Source organism: Propithecus coquereli, unplaced genomic scaffold (assembly GCF_000956105.1).
Source record: "Propithecus coquereli isolate 6110/MARCELLA unplaced genomic scaffold, Pcoq_1.0 Scaffold299, whole genome shotgun sequence".
NCBI lineage: Eukaryota > Metazoa > Chordata > Mammalia > Primates > Indriidae > Propithecus > Propithecus coquereli.
In genome coordinates, this window is record NW_012148607.1 from 4,265,470 (window position 1) to 4,277,139 (window position 11,670).

An 11,670-nucleotide genomic window follows, 5' to 3' on the forward strand; every position below is an offset into this window, starting at 1 on the left:
ATTCATATAATATTTATATTTGTTTATAAATGTTTAATTGGCATTCTACTATGTTAGCAGCTCTGTGAAACAATGGTAAGTAAGGCTGACATAGTTCTCGCCCTTAGAAGCTGACGGTCTGGGGGGGCATGTGCTAAGGACTGTTGGGGGTGGCTGAGTATGACAGGAGCAGCCAGTTAGCAGGTCACAAGGGTTTTCTGAGGATAGTTTCAGAAGAGGGGCACCTATCTGAGATGAGCAGAGGCCGAGAGTTGAAGGACAAACAGGAGTGTGTGAGGTCTGTGTATGTACCTAGGGGAGTGGGGTGGGGGTGGGAGGACAGAGAGGACTGCACATGGCCAAGCCCAGAAACAAGAGCGTCAGGTCGACAGAGGCAAGAGCTGCAGAGGGAGAGAACAGCAGGGACACGTGGGCCAAGCCAAGGAGTCTGGGCTTTGTTCCGGGTGTTCTGCACCCCAGAACTGAAGGACTGTGAACACAGCAAATGGAGAAGGGCATGGGGACTTCTTCGGAAACTCCTACATAATCGCAACAAAAAAGATGTCATTGGCATGGGGGAGGTGACAAAAAATGGGTGGATTGGAAGTTATTAAGGAAGAAGAATCTACAGGATGCCATTGCGGTTGAGGGCTTGGGCTCTAGAGTTAGACAGATCTGGGTTCAAATCATGATCCTGCTACCTGACAGTGTTGTGATCTTGGATGGATCACTTAACCTCTTTGAGCCTCAGTTTCCTTATCTACGAAATGGGCATGATCATAGTACATACTACATAGGGTAAGAATCAAATGGGAATATATAGAAAGTGCTTAAAGTAGTGTCTGGTGCATCCAATGGTGCACACCAACATGTGTAAGATAAGATTTATATTGGCTGTCCCAGAGGTAAAGTGGTACCTCTCTTGCAGTGGTCAATAACACCACTCCTTCCTGAGCCTGCACTTCACCCCATATCCTCCTTTAGATTTACCTAATAACACTTCTTTGTTGGTCTGTTGCCTCCTAGTGAATTGTAAGTTCCTCGAGGACCTGTGTACCTGGCACCTAGCAAGATGCCTTTTGCATACTTGCAAGGGCTTCTTGGACATTTATTTAATCAATTCAGTGAATTAGGCAGCCACTAGAATATGTGTTTTTGGAAAACCATAATTTTAAAGACTAGTATTAATTAATACTAAAATGTATATAAAATGAAATTAGGTATAAAATAAAAAGAACTGTATCTTGGCTATGGTTATAACTATCAAATTTGTGCTCGAATATAGATTAATGCTAAAAATGAAGAGGGAAAATGAACACAGTCTACTTTTAAGGTAGAGCGGTCATGAGTGGTTTTTAAAGAGTGCAGTTTTCCATACAATGCTGTTAGTACAATGAGTATATGAGCACCGCCCAGAGGCACCATTACCTCTCTGATTCCTGGATGACCTCCAGGCTCTTTGAGCCATTGGTGGGCTCCTTGATCATTATACTTGTCTCCCAGCGTTGATCTCCAGATTCAAAGAGGAAGAGCCTGCCTGTATCAGTGCCAACGACAATCTTGTCATCAGCCACCCAGGTATGGGCTAAATAGTTCTGGGGTTCTCCCCTCTGGAAATTGGTTTGCTTCAAGGTTCCCTCGGCAAAGCGGAGAAGCTTAAACATCCCATGTCCAGTGACACAAACCTGAGTGTTATCCTGGGGATTAAAGCTCACCTGTAAAATTAAAGAAAAAGATTTATAAAACCAATTTTGATGGAATTCTTTCCTATTTTATTAATTAATATTTATTTCAGGTAGACTCAGAATATTCTTTAAATATCACTAAATCATGTAATTTTATACCACATTTGATAAGGGCACCGATCTATAGCCATTATATTTGTAGGGCCCATGAGTCTTAAACTAGGAAATCTACAAAAGCCAAAAAGCAGAATGAGCAGGTTTTGACAATAGCCAAACTCTGTGCCAATAAACAGAATAAAGCTCAGCTGGAAACACAGACAAATGAGAGTCTGACAGGTTCATATAGCCCTGTCCAGGAGGAAAGGAACCACGTGTCAGGGAATGCCATGTGGTCTCCTGCCAACTGAGCACCTTTCATCTGTAGCCCCTATTGCAATATACAGATGGTCCTCGACTTACAATGTGGTTATGTCCTGATGAACCCATCATAAGTTGAAGATATCGTAAGTCAGAATGCATTTAATACAACTAACCTATCCAACATCATAGCTTAGCCTAGCCTATCTTAAACGTGCCCACAACACTTATATTAGCCTACAATTGGGCAAAGTCATCTGGCAACACTACACTGCAGAGTATCTCGGTGGCTTACCTTAGTGGTCGCACGGCTGACTGGGAGCTGTGGCTCATTGCTATTGCCCAGTGTTGTGAGAGTATTAGATGGCTGCTTTCTACTAATTGCATATCACTTTTGCACCATTGTAAAGTCAAAAATTGTAAGTTGAGCCATCGTAAGTCGGGGACTGGCTGTATGGTAATGGGTGGTCAACCCAGTAGATAGTGAGCAACTTGAGGGGCTGTGGCTCTTTCATCACTGTATTCCCAGGACTGAGTTCATTATGGGCATCCAATAAATGTTTATTGAATCTACTTGACAGGAGGTGGGCTCTGCTCTGAAAAGGGACGTGTCACCAGGCCTCACTATGGCATGGCTGAAACCTTGATAACCTCGGGTTCTATTTGCCTTGGTCTCATTCTGTGATCACCAAGCAACCTTCCGATTACTAATTTCCCCTCTCAACTTCTCTATTACTAGGAAGGGAATACACTGGATAAATGATGTCAGTGTTCTGGTTGTGATATGCTAGTTTATACATTCACCTCTTGTGAGTTGAATAATTCAATCTATGCCTGAGACACGGATTAGCTAGTATTTCTGAACATGAACAGAACTGAGTTCTTGAACTTGTAAAACAGTCCTAGATCCCGGATTAGGGTGATTGTACCCAAATAAACCTCCTTGGGACTCCCTACCTACAAAGTCAGCCAGGTTCCTGATGGGTCGTCTTTATTTTGCCATCAAACCACAATAGCAAATTCTGCAACTTCATCAACGGCTTTTTAGAGATCTGCCACTTTACATTCCTGAAATCTTCCTACTGCTCAGCAATACTGCTGGAAAGAGGCCAGGGCCAGGGCCAGAGAGCAAGTTTTATTAATCCACCTCTGGGCCCAACCTGTGACCAGAAAGCTGTTCTGGGCCAGAGTAAAGAAGACTGGAGCTGGAGTCTGGTTCTACTACTCCCCACCTCTGTGATACTGGGTGAGTTACTTAACCTCTTGAAGCCTCAGTTCCTTCCTTTCTAAAATGGGGATAATAAGCACATATACCTTATATTGTTGTTGTTAGCCTAAATTTTAAAATACATGCAAGAAATTAGAACTGTGGTACATAGAAAGCATTCAATATGAGACAGCTCTATTTTTTAAATAATCTACACCATACTTAATGCTACAAGGTACCTGGTAGACAGGGTTGTTCTGAGTGTCGGTTCTAACAATGGCCATTACTTTCTGTTTTTCCCACAGCCAATAGACAAGGTTTGACTCTGGAGGTGATGTCTGAGTCAATAGGTATTTGGAGTCTGGAGAAAAAGCCATGCTAATAAATTTATGAACCAGGAAGTCAAAATTACTAAGCACTTTGCGCTTCCGGCAAGGGTTGGATGACAATTCATAAATGGTGATGACGGGTTTTTCTTGCACAGTCTCAGAGATAGCGAGGTATCGCCGATTGGGACTGATGGACAAGGCCAACATGCCCTGACTCTTGTCTGAGCCTGCAAACAGAGGGAAAAGGGGATAATAAGGGTAGATCACACTTTCACCATGATTCAACATGAACCAGGCACAGCAGTAGGCGCTGCTAACACAAAGGAGGTCATTATCAATCCCTGGCAGTCCCCTGGTACAACTTGGGCTGGGTATTATGAAATGACTAGGACAGGCACCTCTGAGGATGAGATGGGAGGAGAAGTCAGAGACCCCTTCCTGAAGGAGGACAAAGTGGGATGGGGGATGGGAGCAGGTGGCAGGAAGAGCTTGAACAAAGGGGTGGATGTAATGGAGGATATAGCACAATGGGAGAGCTGCAAACAGTGGGGCATTGCTGGAGCACTGCATTTGAGTTGGGCGACCAAAGAAAGGTCTAAGTGGGTGGGGTAGGGTCAGATCCTAGAGGTCTTTACCCCCCGAGTGGCCAGAACTCAACACTCTTCCTCTAGTCCAGAGCCTGGGATGCTAACTACTGGATTCCTCAGCCTCCCTCACAGTTATATGATCTATGTGACATTCTGGCCATGAGATGGCCAGAAGTCTTCTGGAGCGGCTTTATGATAAAGCTTGTGCTTTCTTGAGAACCGGGGAAAGATGCATTCTATCCTTTTTTTCCTGGACTGTAGAGGTGATGTCTGGACACACAGCAGTCATCTTGCAACCATGAAGTAATAAGCATGAAATGAAGCTGTGGGCCCTTTAGAATGCAGAGTCTGAAGCAAAGATTAAAGTGCAAATACTTTATTTGGAAAATGCAATCAGGGTCATATTATGATTTTTGTGGGCTCTAGGCACTTACTTTTGATTTCATTAGCCCCCTTCCTCATTAAAAAATGTTAAAAAATATATAGTCATATACTTTATGACTGCATTGCTACAAAGAGGAATATAAGCCAGGCTGGATTCACTAGTACATATTCATTTCTTTCTGATTTTAAGATAAATTAAAATTAAAGCATTTTCTTGGGCCCTAAAAAGTATCATGGGCTCTAGGCCCTGCACCTACCATACCTCATGGAGAAGTGGTCTGTGGATGCAGGCCTGGGGCAGGAGGGTGTGTGAGGCGAGGGGAGATGTGCTAGAAAGTGATGTGATGTGATTTGATATGCCCCCATGTGATGCGCCCCCACGTGCTGCTTCACGACAAGCTAAGGAGCAAGGCAGCAAGTTGCTCAGCAGGCAGGGATGTCCAGCACACAGGAATTCTCTGGAAGGGCTGCAGGGAGGAGTACTTGCAGCTCAGAGATGAACCCAGGTTCTGGGTCACTAAGAACCTTGTGCAGAGTTTGAATTTCACCAGGGAGGCATTCTGGGAAGGAAACCGGTCAGCAGGTTATTTTGAAAAGTGAGAGGTGATGGTAGCAAGAAGCAGCGAGAAACAATAAGAAGGCAGTAGGGGCGGCAGGAATAGAGAGGAGGGGACACTAGAGAAACGCTAAGAGGTGAAACCAGTAGGACTTTGTGATTGCCTGGGTGAGGGGGCCAGCGAGAGAAACGAGTAGTGAATGACATTTAGGATTCTGGTTTAGGCAATGGGGAGCAGTGGGCCACCTGTGATGGACAGGCTGAGGAAGCTAGGGGTGACGGCGAGGAGTATGTCCTCTGTCTTTTGCTTAAAATAGCCCACCCAAATGATATTTATTCATGCTTATTTGCTTCTAGCTTTTTATGGTTTGAAATTTTTATACTCAAATTTTTAATCCGTCTTGGATTCATGATGGTAAAAGGTATGAGGTGAGGATCTAAATTACCATTTCCCACATAACTAGTTGTCCCACAACTAATCACTAATACCACCTTCATGATATATTAAAGTTATATATTTACATAGATATAATTGGGTTTCTGGGATATTTCTATAGGGCTACATTGTTATCTTAAACATATCTTTATTACATGTTTGAATATCTGGCAAGGTAGAGTCTTAAGAAAAGGGAGGGAGGAAAAAGGAAATGATAAATTCAATGTTGGATATATTATGTGTGAGGTACGTATTGCAGAAGCTTCGGGTAAGGAGGTCTAGCAGTCGGATGTGATTCTAAAGCTAGGTGGAGGGCTGGCACTGAAAGCAAAGATTTGATGTAAAAGGCATGGTGGGAAGGTAAAATTATGAGCATGAGATTGCCCAGAGGGGGCAAAGGAATGCTGCTCACGCCCCCCTGTGCTTTTGTGCCAGGCTTGCACTTGGCATAGCACTTGTCCTGCTCACTTACAGAGCCCTGCTCCTTTGAACACACACCTGTCTCCACTACAGTACTGAGAATTCCTGGAGGGCAGAGGCCATGGCTTTCTTGCTCATTCATTCGTTCATTCATTCAATCACCAGTGTCTGGTACCTAGTACGTGCTCAATATTAATATATGTTGACTGATTTTTGAGTTTGTAAAACGCTTTTGCATTGTTTTAACCCAGCTAATGACTCCTCTCCTCCCTGAAATATTTTCACCTGTTGCAGATTTCGTCTGATCTTTTTAGCCCCTCCTTCAAAGCCTCTTTTTTGGTTCTTCCTCATTTCCGCAGCACTAAATGCAGGAATGCCCTAGAGCTCGCTCTTTAGGCTTCTTCCCTTTCATACACACATCATTCCCTAGGGGACTCTCACCCATTCTAAGGGCTTTAAATTTCACCTCTATGTTGATGACCCTTAAATTCCTGTACCTCTCTCCCTTGAATCAGGCCTGAAATCAAACTGCTTACTTAACATCTCCATTTGGATATCTAGCAGGCACCTCAACCTTAACATGTCCAAACTAATCTGCTCCATCTTCAGCCTTTTCTGTCTCTATCAACTGCAACTCCATCGTTCACGTTGCTTAGGCCAAGAGCCTTGCTGCTTTCTTTTTCTCTTCCACCCACATGAGGACTGTGAGGAAATGTCACTTCTACCTTCGAAATAGATCCAGGATTTGGTCTCTTTTCACCATCCCTGTTGCTGCTTCCACCCTGCTCTAAGCACCATTTTCTCTCATCTGGATTACAGCACTCATTCCTCAATTGGTCTCCCTGCTTCCTGCTTCCTCCGTTGTCCCTCCCTGTTTTTTCTGTTTGTTTTTAAGGGAGAGGGTCTCACTCTGTCGCCAAGGCTGCAGAGCAGTGGTGTCATCAGAGCTCACTGCAGTCTTGAATCCTGGGCTCAAGTGATCCTCCCACCTCAGCCTCCTGGGTAGCTGGGACGATAGGTACGCACCACCTCGCCTGGCTAATTTTTCTATCTTTTGTAGAGATGCGAGTCTTGCTATGTTGTCCAGGCTGGTCTTGAATTCCTGGCCTCAAGAGATCCTCCTGCCTCAGCTTCCCAAAGTGCTGGGATTACAGGCATGAGCCACCATACCTGGCCCCTTGCCCCTCCTCTTAGATCTATTCTCTGCACAGTAGCCAGAAAGAACCTGTGGAAATATAAGTCAGATCATGTTACCACTCAGAACCCACCTGCCATGGCTTCTCATCTCACTCAGAGCAAGAACCTATGATCTGTGTGTTGTTCCCCATCATTTCTTTGCCTCTCCTCTTGCTCCCTACTCTTCTTTTCTCTCCCCTCCAGCCACACTGGCCTCCTTGCTATTCCCGAACACACTAAGCACCCTCCTAACTCAGAGTCTTTGCTACTCTCTCTGCTATGCCCCTGCCCCTCCCACATCAGCAAGGCCAGCTCCTTCGCTTCCTTCAGTCTACACTCAAAGATCAGCCCTCAGTGAGCCCTTCCCAGCTGCCCCATCTACAACTCCACACTCCCCCAACAGCTTCACCTTCCATGCTTCATTTTTTCCTCATTAGCATCTATCACTAATGTATATCATGTACTTCTTTTTGTTTATTGTCACTCTCACTTACTAGAATGGAAACACCACGAGGACAAGGTCTTGTGTGTGTTTGTGTGCATCTACCTTGTGCCTGGCACACAGGAAGTACTTAATAACGTTTTGTTAAATGAATATATCTGAGCCTCCTCGTGACTCTGAGATGAGCACTGACTGAGCACTATCTCCATTTTACAGATGAGGGTACTGAGGTTCTGTGAGCTTATAAAATGCGGAGCTAGCTGAAATCCAGATCTCCCAATTTCATGACCTTTATATTTTTCACTTCACCGGTAATACCCTGAGACTTGGCTGGCATGGATCTTTCCCTGGGCCCCATATTTTAGAGTGCCCTGCTGTGGTTCTCCTCTGGCTGTGCACCTTTCCATTAAGTGGAATCTAGGGGCCACCTGGAGTTTGCACGGCCTCTTCTAGATTATGTTCTAGGTACCCAGGAGTCTGGCATTTCCTATCCAAATGGTAAATGGCCCTGAGTCTGTTGACAAGACCAGCATTGGCTTCTTCCCAGGCCTGTCTCTACCCTTGGCCTGGGCCTGAAGGATGGTCAAAGGGTGGTTGTTTACAGGATATATGGGTAGAACATGAACATATGGGCTGGGAGGATCCACACACACACGTACACACATGTAAAGTCCCCTGATATAAGACAGTTAGGAGAAAAGAAATGGTGTAGATAGGAAGTGTGAGAATATGAGCACAATAACTGAAATTAAAATCTCAGTGGATACATTAAACAGTAGAATTGAGGCAGATGAAAAGAAAATCAATAAACTAAGAGATAAATCTAAAGTAATTATTTAGAACGCAACACAGAGACTAAGAAATTAAAAATCCAAATAAGAGTTAAGAAACCACGGTGGATGGAGTTGAGATGATCTGGAGTTCCAAAGGAGATAACAGAACAGAAAAAATACTATATTCAAAGTCAAAATTGTTAAAAATTTTCTAGAATCATTGAAAGATACCCTTCCCTAGATCCAGAATCTCAAAGAATACCTAAGAGGATGAAAAATGAAAATAAAACCTATACTGTATATATATAATAAAAAGAGAGATAAAGAAGATCTTAAAGGCATCCAGAAAAAAAAAAAAGACAGATCAGCTACAGAAAGAAGACCTTGATGACTAATTTCTTCCCTAAAGCAACAAAACAGAAGCCAAGAAACAACAGAATAAGACCTATTAATATACTATGATGACAAAAATTCTATACCTCGTGAAATTATCTTTCAAAAATGAGGATGAAATAAAGGCATTTTCAGACAAACAAAAACTGGAACAGTTTATCACTAACACACTATCACCAAACGCAGAGGGAAAATGATCCTAGCTGGAATATTTGATTTGTAAAGAGCATTGGTGGGTAAAGAGTTTGGTAAATATGAGAGCAAATATAAATTAATGTTGTCTGCATAAAACAATGATTGCTTAGAAAATCAAATGATCTTATATAAAATACAGAAAATACATGCAATAAAATTCAATATCTGTTCAAGGGAGTGGGAAGCATAGCAAATTAGAAAAAGAAAAGAATTTCTTTACTCTCATAAAGGATATTGATGAATGCCCACAGCAAACATCCTTCTTTCTAAGAAAATGTTAAAAGAATTCTCTTTAAGATCAGAACATGACAAGGACGTTCATTTTCATTACCCCTATTGAACACCTTCTGGAGGTGCTTACCAGCACAATAACACAGGAAAAAGGAATAAAACCATCATTATTTTTAGATAATATGACAGTCTATGTAGAAAACTCTGAAGAATCTGTAGATAAATCATTAGACTTAATAATGGTTTAGCAAATACGCTGGATATAAAAATCAATAAATAAAAGTCAACTCTATTTAATACAGTTTATTCCAACAGAATATTATATGGGGTTTAATAAATGTGAATTCATTAAAACAAAGAATTTATATCCATCAAAAGATAGTGTAAGGAGGGAGAAAATAACAAGCCCCAAACTGGGAGAAATTATTTATAACACATATATCTGACAAATGATTAGAATACAGAATACAAAAAGTGTGTCCATAAATCAGTAAGAAAATTACCCAAAAAGCTCCCACAAAAAACTATAGAAAAATGATTTTTTTCTATACCATTTAAACAAGGCATTTGACATAAAACTAAATAGAAATACCCCACCAGGCGTGGTGGCTCACTCCTGTGATCCTAGAACTCTGGCAGGCTGAGGTAGGAGGATTGCTTGAGGCCAGGAGTTTGAGACCAGCCTGAGCAAGAGCAAGACCCTGTCTCTACAAAAAATAAAAAAATTAGCCAGGTGTGGTTAAAAAAAAATAGAAAAATTTAGCCAGGTGTGGTTGTGCATGCCTGTAGTCCCAGCTACTTGGGAGGTGAGGCAAGAGGATTGCTCCAGCCCAGGAATTTGAGGTTGCTATGATAACACCACTGCACTCTAGTTTTGGGGACAGAGGAAGATCCTGTAGAAAAGAAAGAAAGAAAGAAAGGAAAGAAAGGAAAGAAAGAAAAAAAGAAAGAAAGAAAGAAAAGAAAGAAATAGAAATATCCTATAAACATGTGAAAAGATACTCATCCTCATTAGTAACAGAGAAATGCAAATGTAAACCACAATAAGATACCTTTTCTCAACCACTAGATTAGCAAGAAGTTAGGAAGTTGGACAATACCAAGAGTTGACAAGGTTGTGGAGGAATGAGGACTCTTATGCACTTCCAATGGGAGTGTACATTGCTACTATCACATTACTAAATAATTTTAGTACTGGCTGTGTACCCTGGGGAATTTTTACACAAGTAGATGAGTGTGTATGCACACAAGAATGTTTACAGTGGATGGCTTGTACTAGCAAATAACTGTTATTTCCCAAATTCCCTCAACGTTAGGATGGATAAATATATTTGTGGTATTATATTCATATGATGGAACACTATATGGCAATAAAATGAACTCAGTCATATGTATCAAGATGCATGAGTCGCAAAAGCATGATGCTGAACAAAAGAAGTCATAGGACACATACACTATGATTCCATTTATATAAAACCGCAAAATAGCAAAACCAAAACTATATCTTGCATAAGGTTAAACACATATGTGGTAAAAATATATGGAAAAACGAGAGAATAATTACAAAATCCAAGATGGAGTATGTAAGGAGAGAGGGGAATGTAATCAGGGAGAAGCACTGGAACTGGCAATGTTCTATTTCCTATGCTGGGTGGTTGGGTTCACAGATCTTCATTTTATTATAATTTTTAAAATATTATCCATATGTAGTATATATTCTTTTGTATGCGTATGTCACAATAGAAAGTGTTCAATGCAACAAAGGGTGGGAAAAAATGAATTAGGTTGTCAAAATCATGAATATCATAGACAGGACCAATGTGAACAAAAACAAATGATGTAACGTTACACAAATGGCTATTTGTGACTTGGGATAACATTTCTAGTGTCTTCATCATACATGGATTCAAAAGGGGATGTAATGAATGCGGTATACCCTAGAAAACTGTGTTAGACAACTCAAAAAGTGGCTCTGGTGATGACAAAGACAATGATACTGGAGATGCATAAAAAGAGATTCTTTAAAATAGTTTTTTTCATGAAATTACAGTGAAAAAAGTACTTTTAAATTAACATTTGCATGTGATTTCAACTATGTATGTGTGATTGATTAATCTATAGTTAAATAATGCAAGTCGACATTTATTTCCCCTACATTTATAAAACTACGTGTATATTCAAGTTGGTCCAAAAACCTTTCTTTCCAAGGGATTACGGTGTTATTAGGTGGCACACACCGTTAATGTACGCGTCAAGAGGGAAAGGGTTTTACCTGGAATGAATTTTTGCCATTTCTGATCCACATTGTACTTCACACAGTGATTTCCTGAAGGAAATATAATGATTTGTTCATCGAAGAAGAAGATATTGTTGGCTACGTGGGATCGAAGACCAAAAACATGCAGCGACTGAGCTACCACAGCAGACATGGTCTCCTGTCAGAGTTCTGCTGAAGACCGAGCGCAGCTCGTGAGAGTGGAGAAGCGCAACGCCCCGCCCCGCCCCGCAGGGCACGCCCCT

The 11,670-nt window shown here is 41.7% G+C and overlaps 1 protein-coding gene across 2 annotated transcripts in view; it reads right to left on the reverse strand.

The window, feature by feature from the left end:
* CFAP57 (cilia and flagella associated protein 57) overlaps nt 1–11,670 on the reverse strand; it is an 85,636-nt gene that overhangs the window by 73,785 nt on the left and 181 nt on the right. Inside the window, exons 1-3 of one of the 2 annotated variants that reach the window (XM_012649027.1) lie at nt 11,423–11,579; nt 3,468–3,784; nt 1,408–1,694 (exon numbers count right to left, since the gene is read on the reverse strand). In XM_012649027.1, coding sequence (XP_012504481.1) covers nt 1,408–1,694; nt 3,468–3,784; nt 11,423–11,579 — 761 coding nt within the window. Of the gene's footprint in view, nt 1–1,407; nt 1,695–3,467; nt 3,785–11,422; nt 11,597–11,670 lie in introns of those variants that run through there. The other variant, XM_012649028.1, reaches the window with a different exon arrangement.